At 42.0% G+C, this 15,668-nt stretch overlaps 1 protein-coding gene across 1 annotated transcript; it reads left to right on the top strand.

Annotated features, from left to right (window-relative positions):
* The first annotated feature begins 6,115 nt into the window (after positions 1 to 6,115).
* LOC105906193 (NACHT, LRR and PYD domains-containing protein 12-like) lies at positions 6,116 to 15,628 on the top strand. Its single transcript, XM_031562361.1, has 10 exons — positions 6,116 to 6,195; positions 7,738 to 7,769; positions 8,973 to 9,128; positions 10,251 to 12,015; positions 12,285 to 12,458; positions 13,110 to 13,283; positions 13,483 to 13,656; positions 13,839 to 14,000; positions 14,474 to 14,520; positions 14,961 to 15,628. Exons 1-10 carry the CDS (start codon positions 6,143 to 6,145, stop codon positions 15,518 to 15,520), a joined length of 3,297 nt encoding a protein of 1,098 aa, XP_031418221.1. The 5' UTR covers positions 6,116 to 6,142; the 3' UTR covers positions 15,521 to 15,628.
* The last annotated feature ends 40 nt before the right edge of the window (positions 15,629 to 15,668 follow it).

Genomic DNA, 15,668 nt, shown 5'->3' with positions numbered 1-15,668 from the left:
CAAAAATGTGATTCAAATTCAATTAGTGAGAAGTGTGTTGCCATTAAGGCAAAATGTTTACGGGACTTTTAATTTGACAAGCTGTCCGGGAGTTTTGGTGTTAGAAACTGCCATTTTCCGGTAGAGTAGAAAGTAAACGGACAATGTATGCACGTCAATTCCATCGGTTGTCAGCACTAGAGGCAATGTCGTAAGTACAAAGTCATTTTTATGTTAATAAGTTAATGTTAAAATACTGTTTTAAAAGGAAGGACTACACATGGTTACAACGTTTTATTTACATATATGTACAGGTATATTCCATTACGAAATGTATGCTAAAATAGTCCAACTTTATTCCTTTGTTACAGTTTTCACTCTGTCATGTAAGCTGATGTTTGAAGCCACAGTAAACAACAAGAAAACGTTCACTAAGACTCGTCGTCATTTTGCATCAGAGTTTAGCTGGTTGTATAGCTATAGTTGCTACACTGCAGTCCAGGATATGCCCTATGTAGTTCTGTGTAACGGGCTGGTACACTCTGCAAAAAGGAAGAAAAGCTTTCACACCCATGACATTTCCAGCTAAACTGCCCAAAGACACCAGTTAGTGTGTTGGCAAGGTTATATCAGTGTCAGCTGGGCTGTTGGTGGTGTTTGCAAGGTTTTTGCATGCCTTTTAGGTAGTTAGCTTAATAGTTTTGGAACAGAACTCCGTAGTGCTGCTTTAACTGTAGCCTAAATTCCACAAAGCGAAAATTGGAAACAGCGGACAGCCACTTCAGGACCATTACATTCGTGTTCTGCAATTATTCTGCTGTGGGTCGTTGTCTTATCGCATGATATCTCAACTTGAAATGCGCGTATGGATGACGATTAAACCAAGACGACATGCAATGGGCGTGTTTAAGGGTAATGCTGCGGAGCTGTTGTTCTGGTAGTGGAAACGCAAATGGATATTGTTCTCGCGGCTGGAGGACTCAGGCAGTAAGCTTTGTATTCATCCAATGTATTTGAACCTTCGTGTTTTCAAATTGTTTTGGTCTGTCAATATTTGTCGTGGTAACACGTTGTTCGTGTCGTGTTCATGCTGTTCTGCTGCAATAGTCCTGTTTGCTTCGGAGTGTTCCTGGTTGATCGCAGTAGTAAGTAGAGAATCCTTCTTTTGAATCTAAACTTTTTGAGTCATGTATTTGGGTTCAACTTTAGCTGCCGTGCAAACACATACAATGTCTACGTGTAGAACAACCCTGTTTTCACGGTTTCGCTTTGTTATTATGTATTGTGAGTAAATTGACGAGGGGGAAAGTTCATTTGAACTTGTTTAGCATATGGCATAACAAACTGTAGACAAGCGAATAGGTCTGAATACTTTCTGGATACACTGTATATCTAAAACACATGCCTCGGTAGAAGTTGGAATTTATCGCTGGAGTTCAAGACAACTCGCCTGATCGGAATAAGATGTTTTCGCCGAGTTTTCGCCGCCAGACCGCCAAGATAACAATCGAGGGGCGGATCCGCCTTCAAGTTTGCAGATCTACTGTATTTTGGCCATTGGCATTTTGAATATGTGCCGCCTACGGAAATCGAGCGCCCCAATAACCATTTTTTAACAACTCCTTCCTACTAATAGCAATGACAACCAAAGTAAAGTTTCGACAGTTCTCCGCTGGACAGAATTGTTGTCATATCCTTTTGTTCTCTGAAGACTTTCCCAGGCTCTTATCTTTTCTGATTACTTCTGATGGTTGACAGGTGGCCTGTTCTCATTACGGGTTAAAGGAAAGTGTCAGCAATTGTGTTTGTGTCTTTTAGATTCCTGCCTGACAGATGTCAAGTTGCCCACCCCCATACCATTTCCCCTCAAGCTCCTTCCTGAACAACAATATTTTTTTTCTTCATCTGTTTCTTTTCTTTTTCTTTTCACTCTGTTTTTTTCCTCTGTCTCTCTCTTTTGTTTTAGTTTTTCTCTTTCGTCTTGCAGGAGCAAAAAAAAAACCAACTTCAGCCTACCAATATCTTTTTCACACACACAGGCACTACCCCACCCCCACACGCACACAGCAACCAGCATGTTTGTCTCGCTCACATACATCCGGGGCCGTGCACAGACATTGTTGGCAGGTGCTCATGCTAAAAGAACATCATCAGTTATGAATAACAAAAAGTAAAGTAACCCACAGTAGCACATATTTTATTACTTATGCCACGGCGAAAACCAGTCTCATAATTCCACGACCAAAGTCCAAAGGCCACGTGTGTAGAAATTAAATGTATTGCAGGCAATAAGGCACAATAAGAAGATGCATGGATGATCTCACTGTATGAATGAGTGGTCAGTCTTTTTAAAGCAACTTAGTTATTCCCACGCTCTTGTGTTTTGCTGTTCTCCAAGGCCAATTACGTAGAACTCACCCTAACTTTTTACCTTATCCTAACTTTCTCTCTCTCTCTCTCTCTCTCTCTCTCTCTCTCTCTCTCTCTCTCTCTCTCTCTGTCTCTGTCTCTGTCTCTGTCTCTCTGTCTGTGTATTCGGCACCACTTCCATTTCCTGGTATCCTCGTGGCGAAGTCAATTCATCTTGCTTACAGCCTGGCTGTCCGCCTCTTATTAGTCAGCCTGTTTGGTGTTGTTTGTCAGCCATTTTGAGTGAGTCTTTTCATACTTAGTAGTTAATCCATGTTCACCAACTATAAAAATATTATACGTAATTAAACATTTCAAGAAGGCCTATGTCTATCTTTAGCCTAACATGCCTTTAACAATGACCCATAACAATCAATCAAAAAAGGACCTATCAACCTGATAATTTATTTGACATGTCAGAGGATAGGCTTTCAGCCCGTAGTCACAGGGGTGACCCATAGGCTAACATCTCTGATAATCAAGTATGATTGATTACCGTTGTAGGCCTAGTCTGTATTTATTTGTGTAAATTGCCTAGGTTATTTTTCACCAATTATTTTCACTGATAGCAGGTCGTTTGATTTCCAAGAAGAAACCAGGCGTCAGATCTTTAAAGAGGCCTTTGCCTTTGTTTGGCACCAGGCCGTATTTGGGTTAGTGTTTTACTTTAGAGAGGGTTTCTCTGACTGTTCTCTCACTCTGTCTCTCTCTATCTGTCTGTTCTCTCTCTCTCTCTCTTTCTCTGACTGTTCTCTCTCTCTCTCTCTCTCTCTCTCTCGCTCTCTGTCTTGTATCTGTCTTCTCTCTTCTGTCTCTCTCTTCTCTGTTGCGTACACACTCCCACTCACACACACACACACAAAACACACACAAAACACACACACACACACACACACACACACACACACACACAGAGAGAGAGAGAGCAACCATCATGTTGTCTTGCTCTCCCTCACTTACATTCAGCACTTAGTTTCTCAGAGAAGGACCTCTGCAGCTGTTTAAAAAAAAAAAAGAAAAAAAAAAAAAAAAACCTTCCTTTCTTACTGTTAACATTCAGTCTTTATGTCTATGTGTTTGTCTGTATGTTTGTGAACTCAGACATCCAACTCTGAAGAGAAAACCCAAGGCTAGAGACAAACACACTGGATTAAGGACGGGAAAACAACACAGGGAAACACTGTTCCAAGGTGATGCAAACAATGTTGTTTACACACAAACACCTGAACACACAAATACACGCATGGACACACATACACACGATTAAATACACAAATACATAAATACACACACACGCACATGAAGTTAGTTAATTCAACTAGTTAACAAAAAGACGTGACTTAATATGTAATAATATCAAAATATTAACATTGTTGAGCTGAAACAGTTTAAGGCGTCACAAATACACATAATTAACAAGTAGCCACGTGTAGTCATGAGGATTGGTTGCAATCACGAACGAAACAGCCACTTATAGTTACATGTCATACTCAAATTAATTTGAATGCAATATTTACATATTTGATTTGGGTTTTTAATGGTCAATTGACTAGAAGGTTACAATGACGTGATGCACCTGCTAAATGTTATGTGTTTGCTCAGTGATGAGGTCTGGGTGTTTTTAGAATCGTTATGACGTTCTCGTTTGGACATCATCCTTTAGAAAACTGAATTTTTGAAAAAATCTGGATACGTGTAGACTTTACGGTACCCCTGCTAGTACTGCGGTATAGTGATGATGCGGCTATTGTTGCAGCCCTATAAAAAAAAACAAATGTGATTCACATTCAATCAGTGAGAAAATATCATGAGCAATTAAAAGAACATAGAACACTGACTGACATGTCTGCATCGATTGCAGTCTGCACAGAGCCTGGGGCTTCACCCCAGTGGCCTTATACCGCAGGTGTTTCCTGTTGTTCACGCTAGCAAAACCTTTCCCACTAAACTGTTGTCACACGTAGGTTTCAAGACAGACTATTCTTCTTTTTTTTTTATTTTGTGGCTTGGCTACGATTGTGTTTCTTATCTCGTTGTATGACAGTAACATGAGAGAGAGAGACCATACCCTAACAGTGACTGTACACCGAAACCCGTTCAGGTCTTTAGGTAAACAGCTACTGGCATTGTTGAAATGGCATGGCAATAGTTACTATAGTTACTATGCTACTCTAGTGTGCAGGGTGATAGAGAAGGGTGTTCCAGTCCACCATTTCATAGTTATCTCTCTAAAACGCCATTATGGAATTTTGGTCTAAAACATTTTGGTCTCTCTCGCTCTCTCTCTCTGGATATACAAGCTAGCAAGCTAGCTACATACAAAGCAGACTATGCTTAAACATCTAGACAGTAGACTATACTTAAACATCTGAACCCAAATATCTGGTTACTCCTCTTACCCAAAAAAAATGAATGACAACTGAAGACAGTTCTCAACAACATAGAACTGTCACCATATCCTCTTTGTCTTCTGACGCCTTAACCACGGCCTCTTTTCTGTTCCGGTAACTTCTGACTGTTCACTACTCTTGTTATCAGTCACAGCACAGCGCCATTATGTCCTTTTTTAGATGCACGTGTGTGTGTGTGTGTGTGTGTGTGTGTGTGTGTGTGTGTGTGTGTGTGTGTGTGTGTGTGTGTGTGTGTGTGTGTGTGTGTGTGTGTGTGTGTGTGGCAACCGAAGAGAAGCTGAACACAAACGCACTGGATTAAGGACTCGACAACACAGGTCCATTTTTCCAGGGTCATGTATAAGATTTTCCTTCAAATCAAACAATAGTATGAATTCAAAAGCCTTCAGAGAGGGAAAGAAACACATATGCACATGCAAACACAAACAAACACATGCACGCACATGCACATGCACAAACATGTACATGCACACACATGCACATACACACACACACAGTTACCAGTGGGCACAGAGCTATGACCAAGGGCCATATGTGGTCATACCAAGTATGGATGCTAATGTCTTTGCTTCAGCCATCTTGTCGAGGCTGTAGACAAAAGCCAACAATCAGAGTCTAATAGCTCTGGCTCCAAGACACACAAAAGCCAGGAACCACGTCTGATGGCTCATCAACACAGACAAAAGGCCAGGAGCCGCCTTGATGGCTCTAGCCTGGTGCTGTGTAAACTAACTTGTGGGGGTTGAATTGGTATTTTGTCTGGTAGGTAAAATTATAGTCTGATATGATATTCACCCAAATCTCACAGTCTAATGCTGTCTTTGCTTGCGTGTCCACCTCCTGTTCCCAAAGGTGCAGGAATGCGTTTCTCATAATGTAGGTTAGATTAAATCTTTGCTCTACCAGACTAGGGCCAAAATGTCCAAATGCATTTCGGTAAAAGAAAAAATTATGATAATGTACAAAGTATCTAGGGTTAAAAGATTTATGAACTGCAATATATTTCTTTTGCTGCTTTCTTAGGTGACATGGCTCAGTACTTGACCCTCCTCCTTAGCACCCTAGACAACCTGAAGTCACATGAATTGAAGCGGTTCCGGATGTTCCTCGCACTTCAGGGAGAGCGTGATTCTATTCCTGCTGGATCTCTGGAGAATTGTTGTTCCACAGACATCGCAGAGAAGATGATCAGCGTCTACCGTGAAAAACGCGCTCTCGAGGTTACTGTGCGGATCCTAAGGCAAATCTCGCAAAATGACCTTGCAGAGAAACTGGAGAAACAAAATGACCTTGCAGAGAAACTGGAGAAACAAAATGACCTTGCAGAGAAACTGGAGAAACAAATGGAGGAGACACGAGCCAGCAACAGGAAGCGGAGTCACTCTCGAACACCGGGGTACGCTAGCAGAGAAAGCTGAGAACAGGGGAACATGTTTGCACAGTCTGTAGACATTCAGTCCAATAGTTTTATACTATAAACGTTGTCATACGTGTATTGATACGTATTTATTTTTGTTTATTACTTTTATTGCTTATTATTTATTGATGTATTACTATTTTGTACTGCATTTCATTATTTATCACACTCTGATAGCCTCCCGTAATAGCCCTTACGTGTGACAATGAGATTGGCATCTGTTAGTTGAGAAACATAACACTCACTGTTTTAAACATTTGTCAATATTTTTTTTTTATTAACTGATTCATTCATTTATTTATTCATTAATTTCTGCTATGTACAGATTCTAAACAAAGCATAGTAAGACAGGAGAAAAACTGCATATTGTACCATCAGTGCTGCTGACGCTACTTGCACTATCTCTGCTGCTAATGCTAATTGCACTATCTCTGCTGCTAATGCAGATGTAGATAGGGCCATCAGGCTTTTAAATGGACCGTGATACAGTCTCGCCACTTTACACTTTACATGTTACAGTTTTCTACTGTTTGCACTATCAGTAATATTGCACTACCTGATACCAGGCATATTTGATTTGTCTTTAGGTTAGTATAGGTATATTAGGTTAGTATAGGTTACTATATGTGTATTATATGTTTAGCAGATTGTTTTGTAGATTTATTTTGTAGATTTATTATATGTTTATTATACGTGTAATCTGTGTTCAGAGTACTTACGGTATATGTTATGTTATTTATATTATGCTATGGTAGTTTGTTGTGCGGTGTCTTGTCCTAAGAATTTCAGTGCCCAGTCTGACTGTTTTTCTGTGCATCTGACAAATAAATACTTGAACTTGAACTTGAACTAATGCTTATTGCACCATTAATGCTGGTAATGCTAATTGCACCATCTCTGCTGCTAATGCTTATTGCACCATCAATGCTGCTAATGCTAATTGCACCATCTCTGCTGCTAATGCTTATTGCACCATCAATGCTGCTAACGCTACATGCACCATCCGTGCTGCTAATGCGTATTGCACCATCTCTGCTGCTAATGCTAATGCTCAATGCTAATGCTCAGTGCTAATGCTAATTCTCAGTGCTGCTAGCGCTAATTGCACCATCAATGCTGCTAATGGTTATTGCACCATCAGCGCTGCTAATGCTAATTGCACCACCAATGCTCTAATGCTAATTCCACCATCTATGCTGCTAATGCTAATGGCACAATCAGTGATGCTAATGCTCAGTGCTGCTAGCGCTAATGGCACCATCAATGCTGCTAATGCTAATTGCACCATCTATGCTGCTAATGCTTATTGCACCATCAGTGCTGCTAACGCTACATGCACCATCAATGCTGCTAATGCTTATTGCACCATCAATGCTGCTAATGCTTATTGCAACATCAGTGCTGCTAACGCTAATGGCACCATCAATGCTGCTAACGCTAATGGCACCATCAGTGTTACTAATTCTAAATTCACCATCAGTGTTGCTAATGCTAATTGAAAATGTACTTACTTTTCAACAGAGAGCCTGTTGCTGAACCATGGAATAAATCTGGTAAGATGCAATTAAAAGTTTGGAATCTATATTTTATGTTTGCATACCAGCAATAACATTAAAGTAACACTATGGAGTTTTTGGAGCCGCCAGGTAGGGGGCTACTTTCTGCTGGACTATTCAGTAATTTATTTGCAGTCTTGCTTTGTCTTGTGTTACACTTGCTTGATGTTTGACTGTGTTAGGAAAGATGTTGGCAAGCTAGCCAACATAGCTATCACAATAACATTACAAAGAAGCAGATGCGAGAGCACTTATTACTAGATAGATAGAGATAGATAGATAAATACTTTATTCATCCCGTGGGGAAATTCTGGTATCATACTAGCATCAATGTCCAAGCGTGTTATAACAAGCTTGCTAACATTGCTAACGAGATGTCTTGCTAGCGGCTAAACTTAGCAAAACCTGTTGAAATTTGCTTACTTTGTTTATGACAAACTAGCGAGTCAACAACTTTCCTAACGCAGTCAAACCTCAAGCAATTGCAACACAAGACAAAGCAAGTAAACAAATAAGTTACTGAATAGTCCAACAGAAAGTAGCCCCCTACCTGGCAGCTCCAGAAACTCCATAGTGTTACTTTAACCATGAATTTATACATTTTATTGTTGAATTTGTAATGTTAGAAATCATTATAATTTCATTAAATAAGAACAAAAGCAATGGATCACTCTATATTTAGCTGTATGTTTAAAGTAGCACAATGGAGGAATTGCTAATTGCTAATGAGATGCTAGCGGCTAAACCTAGCGAAACCTCTTGAAATTTGCTTACTTTGACACTATGACAAACTAGTGAGTCAACAACTTCCTAACACAGTCAAACATCAAGCAAGTGCAACACAAGACAAAGCAAGATGGCAAATAAGCTACTTACTAGTTTGGCAGACAGTAGTAACCGGGCGGCTTCAGGCAAACTTGCATAACGCAGTAATATGCCTACGGACCCTGGTATGGCAATGGCACGGCGGCAATTCTCCATATTAAACGTCATTGTAGCGCCCCAATCCTAACCCTAACCCTGAAGTACAATTCCTACATAATGCCACTTTAACTCTCATACGGTTATGTTGACTTTTACACAGTACAGTATGGTACTGTAACACTAATGGTGATAAGCAGTGTACATTCAGTACACTACTCTCAATGTCTACTCTATGTTTTTCTCTCCTTACCATCTCTCTCTCTATCTCTCAATAAGTCCCTCCGCTCTATTACTATGGGTCAGCCTCGGGTCCTTCTACCTCCTACGATGACTCAGACTCAGTCTCGTCCTCTACCCCGGCCCGCTCTGGAGCCATTTCTCCTTCCTTCAGCATCACTTCTAAAAGGCCAGAATCCTTTCCCTTCAGTTCAGGTATGAGAGCCATACTAATGTGAACTGTACTTACTGCTACAGGTCAGAGAGTAAAGTCGTTTGTTTGTTTATTATGTGTTTTATTGTTTGTTTGTTGACATGCCAGGATCTAACCTGAGGGATTAGATTACATTCTTTACCTGTTTGTGAGCAGGCCAAACCAGTAGTAGGGATTGACGTGGGATATAGGGCCGCGCCACGTCTAGACAGGTAGAGCGGAAGTGGCAAACTATTTTTTTAACAGCGGCAATGCGATGGAGAGCCTTTGTTTGAGTTAACCACTCTATATTTTAAGACCTGCATTTTGTGGATTATTTCCGCTCTCAGAAGTGGCAGCTGAAAAGATGCCACTACACCAGGATCTAACTTGAGGGATTAGATTACATTCTTTACCTGTTTGTGAGCAGGCCAAACCAGTAGCTGGTCCTGTAGGACATGTTGTACTAGTAGGTGGTCTCCCATTATTCATTCTCGGAGAATAGCACAAATGAATGAGTGAAAATAGCACATATGAATGAGCGAAAATAGAACAAATGCATGAGTGAGGGCTACATAGCTTGCAGGTTGTCTGAGGAGGCTACTATATATTGGAATGTTTTATATGCCCTTTATTTCAATCCTAGTTTAGAGGTGTGATGTGTTATGTATAGTAGCACAGATATCAATCCAGACATGTAAGGCTAATCAAATTTAGATAGATAGATGAATGCCTAGCAATCAAGCCCCATTCTACGTGACCCCAACTAGCGCAAGATACTATGTGATTTGTCACAGACAGTGTAGATACCGTAAAAGACGACGTGATTGGTCACAGACAGTCTAGATACCGTAATTACTAGTGCATGCCATTTTGAATGTGCTTCCGCTTGCGCTGCGAAAAGAATAGAAAACTCTTTAACACGAATCTTGGGGGCATAAACGCTATTTCAGCAATGTAGGAGGTGCGTACATTTATCCGTCACTACGGCCTTGGTAACAACTATTAGAAGTCAAAACACAAAGCCCCATGCACCCCCATAGGTCCAGGCCTACACACATCTATGCTTGTTTTCTCCTAGAAGTGGACTAATTTCTCTCATAATGGATAACACTACTTTTGTTTTTTTTTCTTCTTTTAAATAGATGACGCCACCATAAAGAAGACCAGTGAACGAAACAAGAGAAGATTAAAGAGTACAGAATACCTGTTTGAAGGTACAGAAGACAGAAAAAAGAAACTCCATGAGATCTACACAGAGCTGTACATCACAGATGGAGTGAGCGATGACGTGAAAACTCAACATGAGGTTCGACAAATGGAGATACAGTCCCGAAGGGAAAGCTCTACACAAGATGCCATCGACTGCAATGACATTTTCAAACCGTCACCGGAACCAGGAGAACCAATCAGAACAGTCATGACTAAAGGGATTGCTGGCATTGGGAAGAGCGTGACAGTGCAGAAGTTCATTCTGGACTGGAGAGAAGGAAGAGCCAATCAAGATGTCGATTTCATCTTCATGCTGCCTTTCCGTCAGCTGAATTTGTGCATCGATGACCAGTACAGTCTGCACAGACTTCTCCTCGAGTTTCACCCCGAACTACGAGACATCCACAACATGGAGCTGTTTGACGAAGCCAAGATAGTAATCATCTTAGATGGTCTGGATGAGAGTAAATTTCGCCTAAAGTTTAGAGAGAGGGGGACTTTGTCACAAATAACGGAGACCTCGTCAGTGGACATGCTGATCGTCAACCTACTGAAGGAGAATCTAATGCCGTCGGCCTCCGTTTGGGTCACGTCCCGTCCGGCAGCAGCACACCAGATTCCCCGGGATTATATCGATCGGTGGACGGAGATCCATGGTTTCAAAGATCAACAGAAGGAGCACTACTTCAGGAACAAAATCAAGGATCAAATCGAAGCTGACAGAATCGTGAAACAGATTAGGGATTCCAGGAGCCTCTACATCATGTGCCGCATACCTGTATTCTGCTGGATTTTAGCCACTGTGCTGAAGAGGATGGGGACCAGGGACAAGGGAGACATCCCTAAAACACTGACTGAAATTTTTGCTCATTTCCTTCTGATTCAGCTTACGAGGAAGGAGCAGAAGAATGAAGATCTTGAAGAAAAAGATACAAGGCAGGTACTAAAGTCCAACAAAGACGTGATCCTGAAACTTGCGGAGTTGGCATACAGAGAGCTGGAAAAGGACAATGTACTCTTTTCAGAGGAGGACCTGAAAGAGTGCAAAATTGACCTACACCAAGACATGGAGAAATCAGGCATGTGCACAGAAGTCTTTGTCTCAGAAACTGTGATCCTCAAGAAGAAGGTCTACTGCTTTGTGCACCTGAGCGTTCAGGAGTTTCTGGCAGCTCTGTTTGTGTTTCACTCATTCTCCTCCAGAAACTTTGAGGTGCTGAAGTCCTTCGCCATGGAAGGGCAGCAGCTGCACGACTTGTTGGCGAGCGCTGTGAGGAAGTCCCTGCAGAGCCAGAATGGACACCTGGACCTTTTCCTCCGCTTCCTTCTAGGCATCTCACTTGAGCCCAACCAGAAGCTTTTTGAAGGGCTACTCACGCCCACACAGGAAAGCTCAGAGAGCGTCAAGATGACAGTCCAGTACATCAAGGAGACCGTCAGCAGACATGGCCAGTCAACAGAGAGATGCATGAACCTTCTGCTCTGCCTGCTGGAGCTGAAGGACTGCTCCCTGCATGAAGAAGTCCAAGCATACGTGCAGTCAGGGGATCTGCTTTCTCCTGCTGTGTGCTCAACCCTGGCCTACATGATGCTGGTGTCTGAAGATACGCAGGAGGAGTTTGACCTGATGAAGTTTAGCACAACAAATAAGGGGAGAATGAGGCTGGTGATTGCTGTCAGGAACTGCAAAAAGGGTCGGTGAGTGACCGTGCTATAGCGATCTGATTATAAAAGAGTTGTATTCATGAACAAAGTAGAAGTTTTGTGGGCAAACACAGTTTCCATGCTTGGGTCAAACCCTTGACTCACTACTCCTGCTGCAGACTGTTAAGTTAAAGTGAATACATAAACATACGGACAATGTAAATCTAATATGTGCACATGGAAAAAGAACCACAGACCATAACCTTAAAACCATAACATCACACATTTGATCCATGTCTCTTTGCTGTCATTTGGCTTGGCAGACTGGTCAGCTGTGGTCTCAACAAAGACTCCTGCGAAACCATAACTTCTGCTCTACAGTCCGATAATTCCCCGGTGAAGGAGCTGAACCTGAGTTGCAATGACCTGCGAGATGCCGGAGTTCAGATGTTGTCACAGGGACTGAACCATGCAAACTGCGTCCTGGAGACACTGAGGTTGGTAATAAAATGGATGTGTAAGTGTATGAACAGCTTCAGGATTCAAGTATCACCAACTGCAGTGTTTGAAAAGGGTAACATTGGTTTCTTGTTTTTAATAGATTGTATTCTGGTCTATCAAATGATAATTATAAAAAAACGGAACCGACATAATGGACAAAATGAGTTAATGTTTAATGTAAATAAAAAAAGATGAGTTTGAGGTAAGTTTCAATGACGGAGTTAATACATAAGTAAATGAGATAAAACCATAAAAATAGTCACTGATCTCTGTTTAGACCAGGGATGCTTCTCTAGAAAGCTTTGTTGTCTAATCACCATCTCAATCTTGGTCGGTTGTTCACCGATTTGGTGTTTCTCGAAGGCATAGTTCTATCCATCAGCTGCTCTGATCAATGTGTAGGACTAAATTCGGCATTATGTCATTCACAACGTTGTTGCGGCTTTGGTGGTTTGAACGATAACGATTTGCGACGCAACAGCTACGGTTTTGAAAAACAGTCATGAGGGTTGGTATTCCAGCCAACGCTCCAGCGTACCACCGTCGTTCAGCAGGGACCTCCATCGTTACTCACCCCTGATTATTTGTACATAAATCAAATAAAAATATGATATAAACTCACTTTTCACTTTTTTACTTTTTGACAGACTTGCCAGCTGCAACCTCACTGGAAATTCCTGTAAAACTCTGGCCTTGGTTCTGCAGGCATCAGAGTCCCACCTGAGGGAGCTGGACCTGACCAACAACGACATAGCAGCTGCCGGAGTACAGGAATTATCTCCTGCATTGAGTCACCCCAATTGCAAACTTCACACACTGATGTGCGTACTGGTAATGCTGACATAGAACGTAGAAAAATAGTTCACCCATCTTTTCTAAAGTATTGTATTGCATTATATTATATTATAATATATTATATTATACTGCTTGCATCAGGGCACATCTTGAGGATGTCTGAAGATGTGGCGAACATGAGGTCATTATATTTTAAGATTATCTTTCCTCTTGCTGTCATTGCAGTCTGGCTGGATGTTACCTCACTGGAGAGTCCTGTCGCCCTTTGGCTGCAGGTCTGCGGTCAGGTAACTCCCACCTGAGACACTTGGACCTGACCAACAACGACCTGGGCGAGCTGGGAGTGGGCCAGCTGTCTGTTGCGCTCGGTCATCAGGACTGCAAACTGGAAATACTGAAGTATGTATCGCTGGCATTGAGAACATTTTCTACAGTCATTTATGTATCATAGCATCAAGGACATGTTTTGTAATCAATGTTTGTTTTCTTTATTTTTTTGTTTTTCTTTGCAAACATTATTATTCATGTCATCATTTTTCTTTTGTCCTACTTCCTTTTCTCACTCCTCTTCTGTCTCACAGGCTCTCTGGCTGTCTGGTGTCAGAGAGGGCTTGTGAGCTTCTGGCCTCGGCCCTGACATCAAAGCCCACCTCCCTGAAAGAGCTCGACCTGACCTACAATCATATGGGAGCCTCTGCTGTAAGTCTGCGCTCCAAACTTCAACGAGAGGGGTGCCAACTTAAGTAAGTAGCACTTGTGGACCTCTTTTGTGCAACTTGATTTAACGTTAAAATAAAAGAAAATCAAACTTCGTGCTGATGAATTGAACAGTGACAGTATTTCAATCCAGCATACACCTCCAGCCAATTAAAAGCCAAACCCGTGTGCTTACGTGCCCCATCAATGATAAAAACATATATACAGTATATATATATATATATTTTACTTTACTTGACATAATTATAGCAACTGACAACACTGTGTCAACAAGTGTGATGTCTGGGACTTGAAATCTTTTCATTGTTAAATGCATACTCTACCCATTGAGGCAATTTTATTGCTTTGGCGCTATATAAATAAAATTGAAATGAACTGAATATTATATATATTGTTTATTTATTGTTATTATTGTTTATTTATTTACATATGACTTTCTTTGATACTTTTGATACTGCATTGTTGTGAAAAGTTTTCATAATTTCCTCTTTCCCTATAGCATAGATAGTAATGCACAACGCTGGATGAAACCAGCTCTACAGAAATGTGAGTCAGTGTGTCTGTCTGTCTGTCTTTCTGTGTGTGTGTGTGTGTGTGTATGTGTCTGTCTGTCTGTCTGATAATAATGCACAACGCTGGATACAACCAGCTCTACAAAAATGTGTGTGTGTGTGTGTGCGTGTGTGTGTGTGTGTGCGTGTGTGTGCATGTCTGTCTGTCTGTCTGTCTGTCTGTCTGTCTGTGTGTCTGTGTGCATATGTGTTTGTCAGTATTTGTGTACCTGTCTGATAATAATGCACAACGCTGGATGAAACCAGCTCTACAGAAATATGAGTGAGTGAGTGTGTTTGTGTGTCTGTTTGTGTGTGTCTGTATTTGTGTGTGTATCTGTGTCTGTATGAACCCACGCACACGCAGAGACAAGAGTTTTATTGTATAGTGTATAGTTTATTTATTTTGCATTTTGTCTCCTGGGTCTTGTGCAGATGCCTGTGAGCTCACGCTGGACATAAGCACAGCCCACCCAGAGCTCGTCCTCTCGGAAAACAACCAGAGGGTCACCAGGGTGGAGGAGGACCAGCTATACCCTGACCGGCCCCAGAGGTTCGACTGCTGCCCCCAGCTCCTGTGTCTGGAGGGCCTGACTGGCCGCCACTACTGGGAGGCGGAGTGGAGGGGGAGCGAGGTCGTCATCGGAGCAGCATACCGGAGTATCCGCAGGAAGACCCACGGTGCCATCTGCAAGATCGGCCTGAACACCAAGTCTTATGGCCTGTGGTGTGAAGACGGCCACTACGTGGTGAGGTACGACATTAACAAGACGGACTTGACGCCCGCCTGCTCGGGCTTCAGCCGAGTCGGGCTGTACCTGGACTGGCCGGCCGGAACTCTGTCCTTCTACGCCGTTTCGTCGGGGAAACTCACCCATCTGCACACGTTCCACTCCAGGGTCGGGGATCCACCGCGTCCGGGGTTCTTGGAGCCCCTCTACCCAGGGTTCTGGCTTCACCGGAAGTGCACCGCCTCCCTGTGCCAGGTGGAATGATCGCCATTGGTGCCAAAACAAACAAACAAACAAACAAAAAAAAATGTAACTGCTGTGGCGCTCGAAGGGAGACCAGGATCTGTATTGAATTGAATTGAATTGAATTGAATTGAATTTAATTGAAAGGACACATTTGGTTCTTTTTTTA

The sequence above is a fragment of the Clupea harengus genome, chromosome 24 (genome assembly GCF_900700415.2).
Source record: "Clupea harengus chromosome 24, Ch_v2.0.2, whole genome shotgun sequence".
Classification (NCBI taxonomy): Eukaryota; Metazoa; Chordata; class Actinopteri; order Clupeiformes; family Clupeidae; genus Clupea; species Clupea harengus.
The sequence above is the reverse complement of the archived record's forward strand: the minus strand, read 5'-3'. Positions and strand labels throughout refer to the sequence as shown.

Excerpts from the sequence above, each read along its gene's own strand:
- LOC105906193 (XM_031562361.1), top strand. The coding sequence starts at position 6,143 with ATGGAGGAGACACGAGCCAGCAACAGGAAGCGGAGTCACTCTCGAACA. Across the intron at positions 6,196-7,737 it reads AGTCACTCTCGAACACCGGG|AGAGCCTGTTGCTGAACCAT; the intron begins GTACGCTAGCAG and ends ACTTTTCAACAG. Across the intron at positions 9,129-10,250 it reads ATCCTTTCCCTTCAGTTCAG|ATGACGCCACCATAAAGAAG; the intron begins GTATGAGAGCCA and ends TCTTTTAAATAG.